The sequence below is a fragment of the Erpetoichthys calabaricus genome, chromosome 10 (assembly GCF_900747795.2).
Source record: "Erpetoichthys calabaricus chromosome 10, fErpCal1.3, whole genome shotgun sequence".
Classification (NCBI taxonomy): domain Eukaryota; kingdom Metazoa; phylum Chordata; class Cladistia; order Polypteriformes; family Polypteridae; genus Erpetoichthys; species Erpetoichthys calabaricus.
The window spans coordinates 49,215,132-49,233,084 of record NC_041403.2 but is presented as its reverse complement, the minus strand read 5'-3'; the positions used below and the strand labels follow the sequence as shown (position 1 = coordinate 49,233,084).

Sequence of the window (17,953 nt, the reverse complement as noted above, 5' to 3'; positions counted from 1 at the left end):
TGTTTACTTATTTATAGTGACCTCTTTTCTAAGTCGCATTGGATATAGGAGTTTGCTAAGTAAAAAAATGTAAATGTACAGCATATGTGTCATATTTTAAGGTTTCAAAATGTAACTTAAGAGATCTTACAATAATATTATTTTTGTGATATCTAGATTTACCATTCTGTGCCCTACGGCACTTCCTGTGATTGACGACATACCATGACGTTTACTTCTCTAACTCCGCCTAGCGGATCGTAATTGTAGCTGCTCGAGTGTAGTCTCTTGTTTAGGTCGTAACCGCTTAGGTTATTCTGTTCTGGACCATACCTGGGGGTCCATACCAAATGGGCGCTAAGGGCAAACCTAGTCTAACCTACAGTATTAAAAGATTTTGTGCATATATACAGCAAAGAGCTCTGCGGCAGCTCAGCTGCAAGCCTCAGGAGTGTATGACATAATACGGCATTTATCAGTATTAGAAAATATTCCTTTCTCAACGTGTCCGGGGCACAAATCGCATAAGTTTTAGAACTGAAGCGCTTTGGTGGCGAGTGGGAAATGACGCGCTTCATCATTTGCTTTCTAGAAAGAGCCTGTAAATTCCAGAGTGTGCCACCGTAAGGGGAGGGCATACCTATATAAAGAGCGGCAACCAGGGGGTAGTAAACAGAGACGAACGCCGTCCGAAATCTGCGACGTGGTGGCGGTGGTGTAAAGTAGCTGTAGGAGTGACTAAGTCGGGATCGACAGATTGCGACCTGCGCCACTTCTGCCGTCGGACAAGCAGGGGGCTTTGCGAAAATATAACGGGACGAAATGGGGAAAGACTACTATAAAATACTGGGCATACAGAAGGGTGCTGGGGATGAGGACATCAAAAAGGCTTACAGAAGGCAAGCTTTGAAATGGCACCCCGATAAAAACAAATCTCCGAATGCTGAAGAGAAATTTAAAGAGATCGCAGAAGCCTATGACGTTCTCAGCGACCCGAAGAAGCGAGAGATTTACGATCAGTTAGGAGAAGAAGGTATAATAAGGGAGCTTCTTTCTTGTTGCTTGTTGTTAAATTTCACAGCACAGTGTTGTAAAATGTAACGGTTAACATTTTGACCTGGGCGTACTAGACTGTGCGTATTTTAAATAACAGCTTCACGTTACTAAAGTACAAAAGAGAGCTTCCAGCCAGAGGTTCGAGTATTTTGCAGTTCGAGTGTTAGGATGATTTAAACAGTGAAAAGTTAGGTATTTAAACAACTCAGAATGTACCATTTAGATGTCTGAGAAGCGAAAACATTCTTTTTCCAAACTGGCAAGCTATCTGAAATATCTAAGGCCTCGTTTGTTGTGTTTTAATTGACAAAATTGGCACGCTGCCTGACATTACAAATATTTTTCCGATGTCGCCAGATACCTTCTGGATGTTGGCAGAGCTGCGAAACGCTGTGTAATGGTTTTAGTGCATACCGTGAAAGAATGAAATGAAACTCTTTCTGTGAAAAACGGCAATAAAGAAAGCACATTCAGCAATAACAAGTAATTATGATTAGGCCAAATGCTTAATTTTAAATATTTAAAATGAAGGTGGATGTAATAAACTACATATACTATAATTTAATTAGGTAGCTCACTGACTTTTACAAACACTCCACAGGGTTATGCCTGTAGTCTAATTAGGTAGCTCACTGACTTTTAGAAACACTCCGCAGGATTATGATTTGGAGGTCCAGCATACATAATTTGACGAAGGACGACAAGGAAGGACAGCAGGCGCCTCAGGCAGGTCCTTCCTGCGACTTCATAAGTTCTGCTGGTGTTTACTTGGAATCCCCGTGGGATCCCCTCCTCCGTCAGCCTGATTAACATCTCAGAATTGGGCAGGTTTTTGTCAGTGACGGCCTTATGTACGACCTCGGGCAGGTGTCCTGTCTTGAGCCCGATGCAGTTGATGTTGGCTACAGCTCCCCGCGAAATTGTGCGTTTAAAAAATAGTTTGATCGATAAAGGACTTGTAGGCTTCTTTAAGTTTGCATGTAAATTCAGTATACTTTGCTGACCGTTTGCTGGGCACATGTTGTCGAAATATAGAAAACAACCCTACCGGAACAGCAACGCTACTGATGGGGCGGTCACCAGGGAAAACTGCTATATAAAATCTATACCTTCCATCCACCTTCCATTCACATTATTGGCTGGCCGCGTTAGAGTCTGAGCAAGACGCTTGACCTACCATTATCCCAGAAAAAAAAATATGAGACTATTTTGAAATCGTTCAACCATGAACAGTCATCCAGTTATTCTTTTTCAGAACCCGTAGTTTGGTCCACAGCCTGCCTAGGCAATACACGTGCAAGGCAGAAAGAAGCTCCAGACTTTTGTGCAAGTGTATTGGAGGCCACAAATTTAAAACAAAAAGGCAACTAACCTTTTTCAAGACTGTTAAGCTCGGTCAAGAAAGTCAGTGTTTAATTACGTACCGCACAAACACGGACTAATCGAATACACTATTGTATATTCATTGTACTTGCTTATAAGCTACAATTCCAACCAAACAAACCTCCGCCTTCCTTGAACAGGACGGATCTTGTGCTTAGTTGGAGTGGCAGATAAATGTTTCAAGAAGGGTAGTAAACGACACCCACAGAATATTTTAATAATAAAAGCATCCGTAATAACGCTATTTTTTTCAATATACTGTATACATTGAATGCACCGGCTTGATCGGATTTTTGGGTCGCTTGAATCCGCCTTCACCACATCAGGCTCAAGGAAGGAAGCACGCTCCTGCCCATCACAATTTTACTATTCTTATTGTAGCGGTACCGAGTGGGGGTTCGCTTAGCATCTACAAAGATTATTATAAAACAACCGTAGGGGGCAGAACAAGACACATGCAACAGGTTACGAAAAGGAACCTGCTGAAACAGACAGTTAAGATACACCCCCCCCCCCCCCCTTAGACTGAAATCATTAATAATTGTTCATATCTAGATATTAACAGTCCATCTGCACTGTTACACGATGAGCAATCTTCCGACTCAGAAAGACGATTGTAAAGCAGAATTTAATGCAATATATATTTAGGGAGTATTTATTAACCGTTAGAGTGAGACATAACGTTTTTTTTGTTGCTAAATTTATCCTTGGTGGAAATGCTACATTGTTTAGATTGAACGTGATTTTAAACAGTAATTAGCGATACCGTTGTTAAAAGTAAAGAAGCCGTTGAGCTTACGCTGCTAACACTTTCTCTATATTGTGATGCTTTTACGTAAAATAACATACTACACTTATCTTTGCTTTCAAGTAGGCATCATTTTAAATGCCGTGTACAGTGTTACGTAACAGGACCACTAAGAACTGAAAACGGGGGCGTGCAGGGATGAGCTTCTCTCAAAAGAAAACCCAGAAATGCAAAATATCGATATGATTCAAGTAACACGCTAGCGTTTGTTTTCCTGAGGCGTAGACTCAACTGTGACCATATATTTATTTTGTACTAATAAGAAAACAACAACAATAATAACGACTTTCTTAAAACAATTATCACAAAGATCAATTCTTAAACTTTTCTGCTTATAAACAAGGATAGGTTTAATAGACGACAGAATTCTATTCATCCATTTTTTGAACCTGCACTATCCAAGTCAGGGTTGTGGGTGGCTGGAGTAATTCCAAGCAGCATGACACAGATAGATAGATAGATAGATAGATAGATAGATAGATAGATAGATAGATAGATAGATAGACATAGTGGCAACACAGAAAACAACGCTGGTTTAATACCAACCATTAAAGAATACACCCACACTCATAAGGTGCGAATTTGTAGTCACTACAGCCTAACGCGTTTATTATTAGGATAATGGATAAAGCCAGAGAAAATCTATGAAAACACAGGAAGAAGGTGCAAACTCCACACAGCAGCTAATAAAAACTTTAGAGATACCCATAAATGTTCGTTTTTCATATAAATTGTACCTATTTTACCAAGACACCATTACATTGATTTAAAATAGAGCCAATGCACATTTTAATGGATATTAGTGTTTGAAATGACTGCTTTTTAATTTATTATTCACATATGACTGCAAAGACCCATTTTCAGCAGTGTCCTATTGGTAAACTGTCTTTGTGTATGCTTAATCAGTAATGTTTAAATGCTAATTGGTTATTAGAGAAACCTTTGCAACTGCTTTAGTACAGCTGAAACCTGTACTCTGTTGACTTGAGATGCAAGATACTGGCATTCCTAAAATTCCGTTTGAGGTTGATTGATTGATAAAATGAAGCAGCTTTCTCAAGCAACATAGCCATTAGTAATACTGGCAATGTCCTGGTAGTATTTTCAGATCATTTTTTTTTGTATCTTGTTTGAACAAGGCATTGATTTCTGTCAAAAAGATGAGCATTTCTGGGTGTGTCCGGACTGTACAGTGTAGCAGATTAAACAACAGGATAAAGATACATATACATGATATTAAAATAATAATTATTATTATAATCCACTCATTTTGCAAATCTGCTTCATCTGCTTAAGTGCTGTAGGGGGCTGAAGCCTGATCTGGCAGATTTTGACTCAATAAACATGTTTGGAATGAGGGTGGAAAACTTGAGAAAACCTACAAAGACACTAGAATATTGTCAGACTCCACACAGTCGTATTTTAAAATCAAATCTCAGGAACTGTAAGCCAAATATCTGTACAAATGGAGATTGCTTGCAGTGGTCAAGTATGTCTAGTTAACTTGTTATTTTTCCATTCCAGGTCTTAAGGGTGGAACTGGAGGTGGAGATGGACAAGGAGGCAATTTCCATTATACATTCCATGGTGATCCTCATGCAACCTTTGCTGCTTTCTTTGGAGGTTCTAATCCTTTTGAAATGTTTTTTGGACGACGAGCTGCTAATGGTAGGGAGGATGAGGGCATGGAGGTGGACGGAGATCCATTTGGGTCATTCACCAGTTTCAGCATGAATGCCTTCCCTGGAGAGAGGCATGGGGGGTTAGGTCATGTCAAGCGCAAACAAGACCCTCCAATTGTACGTGAGCTGAAAGTTTCTCTTGAAGATATCTATACTGGGTGTGCAAAAAGGATGAGGATCTCTAGGAAGAGAATGAATCCTGATGGTCGGACTTTCCGAACAGAGGATAAAATCCTATCCATTGAAATAAAAAGAGGATGGAAAGAAGGTACCAAAATCACCTTTCCCAGAGAAGGAGACGAGTCTCCCAACAACATCCCAGCAGATATTGTCTTTATTATTAAGGACAAACCTCATTCACATTTTAAAAGAGAAGGATCAAATATAATTTTCCCTGTTCGTGTTAGTCTGCGACAGGTAGGTTCAAATGATGACTGTTATAAATATTTAATAGCAGTTGTTTGAGTATTGGGCATTGTAAAAACTTGATGATTAATAATCAATAAGATCCATCCAGGAGAACACCATAATAATGTGGGATTTGAAAAAGTATTTTTAAAATTGGTTAGTTATCAGATTTTCCATCAGCTATATCAGTAATTAATCCAATAACTCAGCAAGGCCCCTACTTTATTTACCTTATCTTTGTCTGTTGTAGAAGGCGGATCTCTGGCCTTTAGACTTATTTCAGGGTAACTAAGCACTCTCATTTTAAGAAACAGAACACTGCCAATTATTGATAAACACAAGGATTATGAAAGCATGATACATGCATATATGAGGGGGAGTCAAGCTAAAGTTAGAAAATGGGATTTATTAGAAAATGGAACATACCATAACAAAACTGATTATTTCATGTCTCAGTGTGGTCTCCACCCTTCTCAATGCATTTGCGCCACCTGCCTGGAAGTGCCTGTATTCCAGCAGAATAAAAGGTTTTGCCTTGTCCTCTCAACCACTTGTGCACCAGAGTTATTGTTGAACACTACATGCTGAGGGGTACTACAGTCATTAGTGCAAGTTACTATGACTTGATGGAGACCAATGTGAAGCCTGCTATTTGATCCAAGCAGTGGGACTGCTTTTTTTGGACTGCTAAAAAAAACATCTGGGTGGTCATCGATTCAAGACAGATGATGACGTGAAGAAAGCGGTGCACGAGTTTTTGCGAGGACAAGACAAAACCTTTTATTCTGCTGGAATCCAGGCACTTCCAGGCAGGTGAACAGGGTGGAGACTATATTCAGAAATGACATTATCAGTTTTGTTAAGGTTCATTCCATTTTCTGATAAATCCCATTTTCTAACTTTATCTTGACTCTCCCTTGTATACATTGACATATAAGACTGGGCACAGACAGACTAGACAGACAAACATATAACATATAGGCTGGATGTTTACTGCTATTTAGAGTTCTACTTTAACTTGATGCAGATAAATTGTTTCCAAGTCGTTATGAATGATGTTTGATGTTGTGTGGAGTTGTTGCTTAGTTGTTGGTCCAGGTTCAAGTGGAGGATTCTTCATGCGTTGCAGTGCACACTTTCTCTTTACTGCATGATACATGTCAGTGCTGTGCTGCTGCTGCTTTCTAAGCTTGCCTTCTTATGTCTTTTGCCACTTCATAGGAAAATGCATCACTCATTTTGGCGCAAGAGTTTAGATGCTGAAGTTCTCTTCTTGAAGTAATGGCTACTCAGCCTTGTCAGACTACATACACAGCTTTGGCTTGATATACTGGGTCTCAGCTTCATGTTCACAAAGAAAAGAGTTTGTCAAATTTGGCTCTCCAAGGAAAAGCGGCTCATAACTTCTTAGGTTTCAGAGACCAGGTTTCAGAAGGTCATATTGCATATTTCCCCCACCCTGAGAGAATCCCAGAGAGTGTACCCCCAAGAGAATCCCTGAAGTTCTCTTAACTTGCCATTCTCTCTCCTTGCTTTGCCTCTTCAAACTCTTATTTTGAGAGATGGGGTGCATGTGGTTTTAAAGGAAAGTTGAATTTTCTTCTGATTGGATTAAAGCTATCTCAGTCGTCATCCCTTGAATTATAGATCTTTGTGTTTGCTTGAGTCCATTTCGCACCTTCTGACTAAGAAGGTCTGCCGAGGGACTTCTGAAGAGATATCAGTGCAACTCTGATTTACACCTTTGTTATCAGACAAAGTCCAGGAAGATACGGCTACAAGCTAGAGTTCAGTTAATTTGAAATGCAAGGGGTGAAGGTTCAGCTGGATGTTCCTGTTAAATCTGCTTTCTTAACAGGCCTGGTGTGCCACTAAAGAGGAGCAGAATGGGCAGTGCCCACTTTGTCCTACAGCATATGCAAAAGGAGATGATGTTCTTCCAGCCATCCATTATCCTTGCCTGCTTTGTCTAGTTCATGATCATGGGGCCTTGAGCATTTCCCACCAGCAACAGTCAAAATGCAGGAGCCAGGCCTGAATAGAACACCCGTAGATGAAACATGAATGTTAATTGCATATTTAAAAAATGTAAACGTAATGGGTAGGTAATAGGGCCTCCAGTGACTCTGTTTTGGAAAATGTGGCTTCAGAACATGGATGGTTGGAGAAATAATCGTTTAGATATTGATCCTACAAGAAATGTACACTATGATGAAAATCTTCAAGAAAAGAAAGAATAAAGTTAAGAATAGCAGTTATTTATTAACAAAGGTGTTGTTGGAAAAAAAACAGCTGTGTGTGAGATTGCAGAAATGCAAATTTTATAAACCTTTGGCTTATTGGCTTTATTGGTGGTTTATTTAACATTTTAGTTCCATTGTCACACCCTTCATAGCATTACTTAGTTCTCAAAATTTTTAGCGGACAACTTAAGCTCAAGTTGTTTTCCTTAAAGATGTCCTGCCTGTAAAGGGTGACAGCAGTTTAAAATAAGATGGAATCAGAAGATGGATTGTATGTGTAATAACTAGCAATGGTTGTAGGCAGGACTGAAGGAATTAAGTAAACAAAGGCTAGGACATGAAACAAAATTAAAAATTGAGAAAAATAGCAAATGTGTTACTAACCAGAATATTTAATGCTGCCAAAGCCAAAATGCAAGATACAAACTAAAGTTGAAGAGAAAAGAATTGTAACCAGTCTGTACTCTGAACAATAATAATGCAAGGATTTGATGAAGTTTTGATTTATCCACAAACTTGGACAGTCAGAAAATATGTGACAGTGACCTTTATATGGTTGTAGTAATAACATCATAAATGGCGCACTCCTGGATGTTCTGCCTTGCAACAGCCTGGCATTCCTGTATCACAAACAGCCAACTATGGCCGGGTCCATAATAAAAACAAAATGATGCAGTGGCAAAAAATATTTCTAAATGAATGTCTTCAAAAATGTTCTTAATTGAAAAACCAACCAGACTATTAAATTCCTTGACTTCTAAACCGTGCAAAATAATATATACTTTATTTTTAGAGGCCAATATAAAATACATAAAGTCAATATCATGACAAAAGAAGCTATTATTATGCTTCCATTCTTTGACATTCCGATTTTTATCTACAGTTCAAACTAGAAGTGGATGCCTTGAACATTTGTCTAGGGTCAGTATTATCACAAGTTTTCTTTTATTGATTGGTTTCACTGCTATTCTAGTCATTGTCGATCGCTTCTGTAAATGTGCTCACTGTGTTCTATCACAAAAGTCAGTCAGCCAGTCGGTCATTATCCAACCCGCTACATCCTAACACAGGGTCTGCTGGAGCCAATCCCAGCCAGCACAGGGCACAAGGCAGGAACAAATCCCGGGCAGGGTGCCAGCCCACCACAGGGCACACACACACACCAAGCACACACTAGGGACAATTTAGAATCGCCAATTCACCTAACCTGCATGTCTTTGGACCGCAATCAAGAGTCATTGCAGCTAAATATTTTTCTACAATTTATTGCTAAAGGATTTGTTCATCTGCACAGGTTTCCTAAATCCATTGTGTCAGATTGAGGTCTGCAGTTCATTTTATGCTTCTGCTGTTACTTTTGTTCCAAATTTTGCATTCATTTGAATTTAACTTCTGACCATCATCTAAAAGCTAATCATCAAAGTAGACTTCTCTCAAGACAAATTTGTCTGAGCTTCTACTTTTTGAAGATCTATCAAGTTATGTCTCCTCACTACAGCTCCAGGAATATCCCTGTTTGAATACCTGCATGGTTATAAGGCCGGGCTTTTTGAGGTGATCCCTGCTAACTCCTTGAATCTATTCTCAACAAGTATCTTGTAGAATTAAAATGTAAAGTAGTCACTGGCTTGATAGCCACATCATTTGCTATATGGTTTGTTGTTCATACATGATTAATAGAGTGGCTCTGTACTACGAAAATTTTGCCTCCCCAAGCTGATCAAGTGATGTGCCTATACTACACTCAAGCTTAATGTCAATTACATTGAAATTTCTCGCAGCCATAATTAAATTTATATAATATGGTATCACATATCGTGTTTCATGATGCGTGGAGGGTCTGGTAGCTCTGAATTAAAATTACTAACAGAGTCAATGTATCTTTTTGCAATGTTTTTATTTCTGTATGTGTATCTCATGATATAATATCAATGATCACAGTGCCCACCTTCAGACCTTAACATTTGCATCATGCACGTTCTTGACGTGAATCACCTCATCTTTCAAATGATGTGACAGATCCTTTGAATATTTTGTATCTAAATTTGCACAAGAGGCTGAGATCTCCTCCATGCTCATGCTTCTAAAGTTTAAAATTGGACAAAAAAGGCGACATATGTTGTGTAGGCTTTCAAAACGCCCGGACAATTCTGAAATTAAGGAATCCATCATAACGTGAAATGTGCCTCTTCTGAATTTTACTTCTGGATCTTGGGATTCCTGATCATCTGCTTCTGCATCAGATCCGTCAGACTCAATAAGACGTCTTGTGCTTTTGCGACACTGACCTGATTTGAACACTGCAGGGATTTCCATTTCATTTGCCGCAGCTTTAGCCTCGTGTAAGAGAGCCTTCCACTGCTCTGGGCCCCTGACAGGTGTCATGGTTGCCTACCCCTGGCAGCGGCTCTGATGAGAGACTTTCATCTGAGTGTTCCAGACGTTCACCTGAGGGTTCTGTCCTGTAAACTGGGGTCACAGTTTATTGAACCAAATAATATTATTAAGAAAGTAGGTCTGGTTTCTTGGTGAATCACTTTAGCATTAATTTCACGTTTCATGTATCTAGGCTAAAACCTGTTTGTTGAAGTGGAATGTACAGTGGTAAATCCACTCCACCTCTAGCAGTGGTTGATGGAGATCTTGAACATGAGGTAAAGTCTGTTTTGGTTTCACAACAACAAGGAATTCAGTTTACATTGTTCACTGGGATGAGCTGGAACCTGAGGATCACTGTTGGCACTGGCTCGTGACATTTATGCCCCTCGTGATGTCCCAAACCAGGTGAGCACATTGGGAGCCTTAGTGGGGAGACCCTAATTTTCTGAAGCTTCTTGTAATAGTTTTTTGTATTTGTGTTTTTCTTTTGAATTTTGATGCAATGCCATTTTGAAATTGCAGTAGGTGTCACAATTTTGTTTTGCTTGTTCATGAGTGTCGTCATCTTGTTTGATGCTTTCATGGCAACCGAACACTAAGTGTGATGTAAAACTGAATGGTTATAAAATCTGGACATAATCTGCTAGACAAAAAGGAAATTCCATCCATTTATTTTCTAATAGTTGCTATAGACATACAGGGTATGGAAGTGTATCCTTGTTGCAGGATACCAGTCTTGCACAGGGTTGGCTTGGTTACATGCTTGGTTGGGAGCATGCACTGATACATGCCTACCCATACTAATTCATACAACACCAGTTTAGAGCTGTCATAAAAGCCTAACTACATGTCTTTGTGATGGAAGAGAAAACCCACATAGAACATGCACACATGGGGAATGTGCTAAGTCTAGCCATAGTGCCGGATGAGGATTTGAACCCAACTTTCTGGAGCTGTCAGGCAGCAGAACAAGAACCATGCCAGCCCAGTTTTGAAGTTAAAAAAAAAAAATGAAAAACCGGAGTCCTTTCCTGAGTTTTATTTCATTAGTGAGACTTGCAGAAAAGTCTTTAGTGTAGTTCCTAAATACAATATATCAAAAAATCAGAAAAGAAAAGGATTACTAGTATAATCAACAATGATGAAAAATGTACATTGAAAATATTAATTAATTAACTTAGTGTAATTAATAAAACCTTTAAATAAATATATATTTTTCTTCCAGTTTGAACTGAGCTGAATCCCTACAACTGGATAAATTGGGTTTGAAAAAGGATGAATGGTTTCAAATAAATGATTGCATAGACTGATACTCCTTTTTTCTCTTTAATGGAAAACTGACAGATGTGTGCATTCTAGATTGTCTAAAGGGGGTAAAGGACACATTTGTAATCACATGACAATGTCAAATGGCTTAAAGTAATACAAAATGGTGTAAATAGATGCATTTTTTCTGTTGTTCTTCTTAAAAAAAGAGCTCTAAAGTTGTGCTTTTGCAGATGAAAGAGGTGTAAAACAACAGAACTGCATAGTTTTGAGAATAAAGTGGGAAATAGTGACACTGATAAAGCTTCCATTGTTAGGACAACCAAATGTTCAAATCTGAGTTCAGAATTTAAACAGGCTTTGGCATCATAGAAGTGTGAATCATCATAGTGCGGTGCAATACAGCACTGTGCGCTGATTGATTTTTTTTAGCTGGGGAGCATTTGTATATAATCTGTTCTCTTCTTGTAATGTCCAAAGACACACTGTAGGGTTAGTATTAACTTTAAAATATTCTGGATTGTGGCGGCACGGTGGCGCAGTGGGTAGAGCTGCTGCCTCGCAGTTAGGAGACCCGGGTTCTCTTCCCGGGTCGCTTCTGTGCGGAGTTTGCATGTTCTTCCACTGTCTGCGTGGGTTTCCTCCGGGTACTCCGGTTTCCTCCCACAGTCCAAAGATATGCAGGTTAGGTGGATTGGCCATTCTAAAATTGTCCCTAGTGTGTGCTTGGTGTGTGTGTGTGTGTGTGCCCTGCGGTGGGCTGGCGCCCTGCCTGGGCTTTGTTTCCTGCCTTGCGCCCTGTGTTGGCTGGGATTGGCTTCAGCAGACCCCCGTGACCCTGTAGATAGGATATAGCGGGTTGGATAATGGATGAATTGATATTCTGGATTGTGTAAAGAGTGACCTTTGAGTAACAAGCAGGTCTGAAAATGAATGGATAACCCATGAATTTGGATGAGTTAGGAGACAGTGGCGTTGGATAGATGGCATTTATCCTGCGTTCTGACAATTCCTACCTTCTTTAATTTTGGGCATGGTGTATATTTCAGACCCTTTTTTGTCCTGCAGTACCCACTGTAAATAAACAAAAATTACAAAACAGGTTAATATTTAGTGTTAATGTATTTCTTGGATTATTTAATTATTTGGATGTAATAAAAGATCTGGGGGTTCATGTATAAAGCCGTGCATAGAATTCACACTAAAACATGGTGTACAGACAAAACTGGAAATATTTTGTACACACAAAAAAATTCAGATGCAAAAATCTTTGCATAAACAAAGTTCCATGCACTTACACTTTATAAAACCCAATCGATGTGAATTTTAATGCACGTGCCAACAATCCCCTCTGACAAATACGCGTATTTGAGTATGCAAATCAGTATAAATAGCCCTTTTTGTTTAGTGTTTTGTTCAAAGACAATGGCAAACGCATGTGTAAAAAAGAAGAATTTCAGATAAAGCGAAATGGAGGTCCTGCTCACTGAAGTGGAGGCAAGGAAAAAAAAGTACCATCTGATGGCTTAAGCAGTGGTATAAACAACAAAAGGAAGCTGATGTAGTGGTACAGCATGGCAGAGGCACTCAAGTTCAATTTCAGAAAGTCGCACAGTGCCCGAAATAAAAAAAGAAGGGGTCAGATATTAAAGGCAAGGTAAAAAGGCAAGTTGCAACCCACCATCTGAAAGGTCTGTGTCAAGATAAAAGTTGAAATGTTGACTTTAATCTCGAAATTTTCAGTTTAATCCCATAGTTTATTTTGTCATCAAAGTATAACATCGTAATCTTCATCTTAAAATTGACATTTAATTTACTAGTTTCTCAACCCTCCATCGTAACTTAAGTAGCACGGTAAATGCTTTATATACTAAGTGTTCCCTGACTCAGTTGTTAATCACTACGTGCTTCTTAAACAGGCTTTCTCTTCCGCGGACAGGACTCAGCAGGCAGTGATCATCACACTAAATACATTACATTAATGATATTACAGCTGTCTGAACATTTTAGAACACTAAGCTGTATATTTGATATAATTGTCATGATGAAATGCATTAAAGCATGTATTAAATATGTGGGTGCATGGTTGCACAGTGGTAGTATTGAACTGGCGCCCAGTCCAGGGATTGTTCTTGTTTTGCACACAATGCTTGCTGGGATGGGCGAGACAATCTCTCTCACTCTTTCACCACCTAATAGCTAATGTGTGATGAGTGCAGTGGCATATGAATGGCTGCCGTCACATCATCCCGGTGGATACTGCACAATAATAGTGGTAGAAGTGATTACTCACTGTTTTCAGGAACCAATCAGTTCCTGTACGATGTAGGCCCTAAACCACTTGTGGTCTCTGGCAACTTTTGTGTATTGCATTCCCAACACAGAACAGAAACTGTAAAATTTATGTGAAATATGTAATCTGCAAAGAAGAGTTATCGGGTGTAAAGCGAGGTGTGTTTGGGAGTTCATGGGGAAACCCCCACCTTATTACTTCCAAGCAGTGTATAGTGCAGTGCTTATGGGAGGCGGCTATGAAGAGTGACACGGAGTAAAGTTCAGCCCAATTGAGAGCTCTTAGTGCGGTGCACCAAGGAGATGGCTATGAAGAGTCTTCTTAACATTCCAAAGTCCAAACTTGTTCCAGATTTATAAGATGGTGCCAATGCTTGTGGTCAGCCAATCAGCACAATTCATTGCCCAAGCCCCACCCACGATAGTTCCAGGTAGGAATGTGCGATATGTATTGTCTACAATAATATCTTAATTGTTGTTTTAATGATGTGCAAGCTGAAATTATTGAGTATGTCACTCACTTTGCAAAAATCAATCAAAAACACTTCTTCAGAGTTCATGCATTCACTGTCTCATGTAACCTAACAGGATAGACTACTGGGCGTGTGCAAAGTGAGTGCATAGGCATGTATGGTCAGCGCACCAGAAGTACAGGGCCTCGTAGGTGTGAGGTACGTAATTCATTCAACCTAATTCTTTTTTATTTCCGTAAGAAGCATATGCCTATTGGGCGCATTTTATTTTGCAACCTGTCTTGGAGATTGGGGGTCTTTGATTCCAAAGCGATTTTATGAATTCTTTTCATGCCGATGTATACATCTGAACTGACCACAGTTGGATCAAAAAGAAAAAAAAAAAGTCTTTTTGGCAGTCATTTCAACAAAACACAGGAATTCAGAGAAGGAGGGTCTCTGCACACTGCCATTGAAAATAAGATCAAGAACTACTTGATGAGGTAGACAGTGATGTAAATCCACTTGAGTGGCTGAAAACACAAGAAGTACATTTATCCAAATTGGGGAAACTTGCACAAAATTACTTCTGCATCCCTGCCTCAAGCAGCCCTTCTGAGAGGGCTTTTAGCACCAGAGGAAATGTAACATGTAACTATGCTGCTCTGAAGCCAGATGCTGTGGACAGACTCGTGTTTCTGTTACGCAACTTGACGTTTCTTCAATAGAATTTTACAATTGTTTTATTTTTTCTGATATCTTTGTGCAATATTGGACAGAACTTGAAGTTAGTAATTTGTTTAAAAATATTATAGGTTTGAGTTTTTTTGCATCTTTGAGCAATATATGACAGAGCTAGTTTACAAATACTGTAGTTTTTTATTCTCTGCTGTATTTGACTGAACTTTGGATTTTTACAAAACAGTACAGTATGTTAGATTTTTGTTCTTGCCTGTATGCTGCACAATTCACCTTACAGCAGAGCAGTTTATGTTTATCCAGACTGTAATGTTCATGCCCTGTAGTTCAATTTTGATCAGTACTTTATTCCCTTTGGATTCATAATTTGTTTACTTTAAGGGTAAGTTTCTGTATAAAATACTCTCATTATAATGGTTTTGTTGGTCTTAGTGCAATTTTGTGTGTAAATCCTGTAGGCTACCATGAAATGGTTTACTCATACTTGCACTGCTTGATCTCAGTAATACTTTGATTAGTAATTTTGATTTTTTTTGTGTTATTTTACTTCAGTTTTAAGTAAATAAAGACCTGTTTTCCTTAACCGTTGTTTCCATTAATTGCATTAATAAGCTACAATTAATATCCTATTAACAAGGCAAAGCTAGATCAATAAGACTTTTACAAACACATTTTTAAAGGATGCAAAATATCGTCTAATTATTGTTATTGTCAAAGTCCCATAAAATATTGAGATATAATTTTTTGCCAATATCGTACACCCCAGTTCCAGGTTGAACAAAAGTACAAAACCTGGAGTAGGAGTTAAAAAAGTAGCAGAAACTACAAATGGCTGAAGTTCCTGTGGTAGGAAAGCTATAAAAGTTCCTGAGTTTCTAAAAAGACCCTGGTTCTTGAAAAAAAGTCCTGTAGTGGGAAAGAGTCTATTGTAAAGTTCTTTGAGTAATTAATTATTATAATGTAAAATACAGATTATTTGCTCAGATGTCATGGGATTTCCGGAACAAATCACAGGATCAATGTTAACAAATAGGATTACAAAACATGATGCCAGGTTATCACAGGTCACGTACACACAATTACACTCTCTGTGAATGAAGTATTCATCTACAGTATCTGAGTTCCAGATGCTTTATGTAATAGTTGCACAGAGCTGGAGCATGTAAAGTATAAATTAGGTGCTTACTCTAGGCCAGATGTTGGTCTATCAGCACACTCATATATACAGAAAAAATTCAGAATCACCAATAAACTTAAGCACAGTTTTGGGATGAGCTGGAAACCTAGAGCATCTATAGGAAACCCATCTGAGCAAAGGAAGAACATACAAATTTCACACAGCGGTGTGGCCCAGGACTAAAAATTGGGTGTCACTGTTGCCCCTTCTTCAGGTTTTCCATGATAATCTATTTTTGTTATTGCTTTTATCATTTATTTAGAAAAAATAAAAAGTTCCTAATGCTTTAGGCTACTGTATTATTAGAACATTATGTGATTAGAATCATTTTGACAAGAACTGGCCATTCAGCCTAATATCACTGCACTACCATGCTGTCACTTCAGCCCAACAAAGCTTGCCAATCCTATCCACCTAATTTCTGCAAAATTAACATCAAGTAAAGTTTTTCATGTTCCTATTTTGTAGAAGCCTCACAAGGCCATGACAGCTCATAAATCTTTAACAGTTGAGGATGCTTTAAGTTCATTGATCAGTATATTTTAAAATTTATATTTTTCTCTTTTCATTTTTAGGCTTTGTGTGGATGTTCACTCAATGTACCAACAATTGATGGGAAATCTTTCACAATACGACAGAATGATGTTATTAAACCAGGCATGAGGAAGTCATTCTCAGGTCAGGGTTTGCCATTCCCTAAAAACCCCAGTCAGCGAGGTGACCTTATTGTTGAATTTGAGGTGAACTTTCCTGACAGTCTTCCAGCCTCTACAAAGGAGATGCTTAAGTGCCACTTACCTGTGTCATAAAGGAGTTAAAATACAAGAAACGCTAATTTTACAATCAACTTTGAACACCTGGACAGCTGAGAAGGTTATAAGGCCTAATGGAAAGAATATGAAATGTATTTTTATGAGTACTGTTTCTTACCACAGAAGTAAAAGTAACTTGCATGATGCAATTTCCATTAACTGCTGAAAATACCGTAATGCTTTCAATGTCTTCAAATAAATGACTTTATTGCCAAAAACCTGTTTTTACATGGATTTATCAGATTTTTTGTTGTTATAAATGGAATCTAAAGACAGCACTTTCAATGGGCTTGAGTAGAATCTGCCAATAGTTAACCCTTAATATTTGTAAATGTTTTTCTTTGGAAATTTAATATAAATCATGTAAAACATGCATTCATATAATGGATTACTCTGTTCAAGCCACACTTTAGGCAAGTAGGATAATTAAAAAGGTGATGCTGTCAGCTAAATTGATAGGAGCATGTTTCAGGGCAAAATGTCATTATCGTAATTCACAATGCAGTTATCAAGCTTATGCCATATTTGGTAAGCTTAAATTTCTTCAGAGTCAAAAATTATATCTAAAGCTGAACATACCCAGTTGTTAGATATGTCAAATTCTCTGATCGCAGTTGCTGATTTTGCAGCCGGACCGTGTCATGATTACACCACTGTTTATTTCTGGCCGTTTTACATTTAGTGGCTGCGTGCTGACCTTCCAGCATAGTTCTGCTTGCACCTTTTTGTGGCAGCTAATGACGTACTGCGTCATGGAGCCGGTGCTATACAAAGGGTTAACAGATACGACATGTTCAGCCCCGTTCTCTGCCCTTTTTTTCTTTTTTTCATGTCGTTGCATGCAACATGAGACATCTGACAGACGGGCTTCTGTTCTGCTTGTGAGGTCCAAAACACCCACATTTGTATACATTTTATACATTATATATATATTACTTCCAAATGAGCATTCATTGGTTGTCAGCTCTCATGCTCACAGAGCCCTCCTCTACAAATAAAGACAAAAACAAATCTGCTAGAGTGGGTCGCAGACTAATTGGAACAGAGCATGTCACATTATGGAGTTGTATTGCTTCCAGCTCACTAAGATTATACAAATGAAGGCTACGACTGAAAATCACCGAATAAGTCATGCAACGTGACATGGCCTTAACAGAGAGTTCCTTGATGAAATGGGTATTTTTTCCGTTGTGATGTATGAAGTTTATACACAACATCAAATCAAATGACAAGTATGAAAAAAAACCTTTCATAGTTTCTCTCTTTCTGTCTCTCTTAAACAAATAATTTAAATTTCAGAAGTGGCATGGTTCACAG

At 38.6% G+C, this 17,953-nt stretch overlaps 1 protein-coding gene across 1 annotated transcript; it reads left to right on the top strand.

The window, feature by feature from the left end:
* Positions 1-568: 568 nt before the first annotated feature.
* On the top strand, positions 569-16,854 carry dnajb4 (DnaJ heat shock protein family (Hsp40) member B4). The gene is made up of 3 exons (XM_028811168.2): positions 569-1,012; positions 4,751-5,325; positions 16,400-16,854. The coding sequence occupies exons 1-3, from the start codon at positions 802-804 to the stop codon at positions 16,631-16,633; spliced, it is 1,020 nt and encodes a 339-aa protein (XP_028667001.1). The 5' UTR covers positions 569-801; the 3' UTR covers positions 16,634-16,854.
* Positions 16,855-17,953: the final 1,099 nt, after the last annotated feature.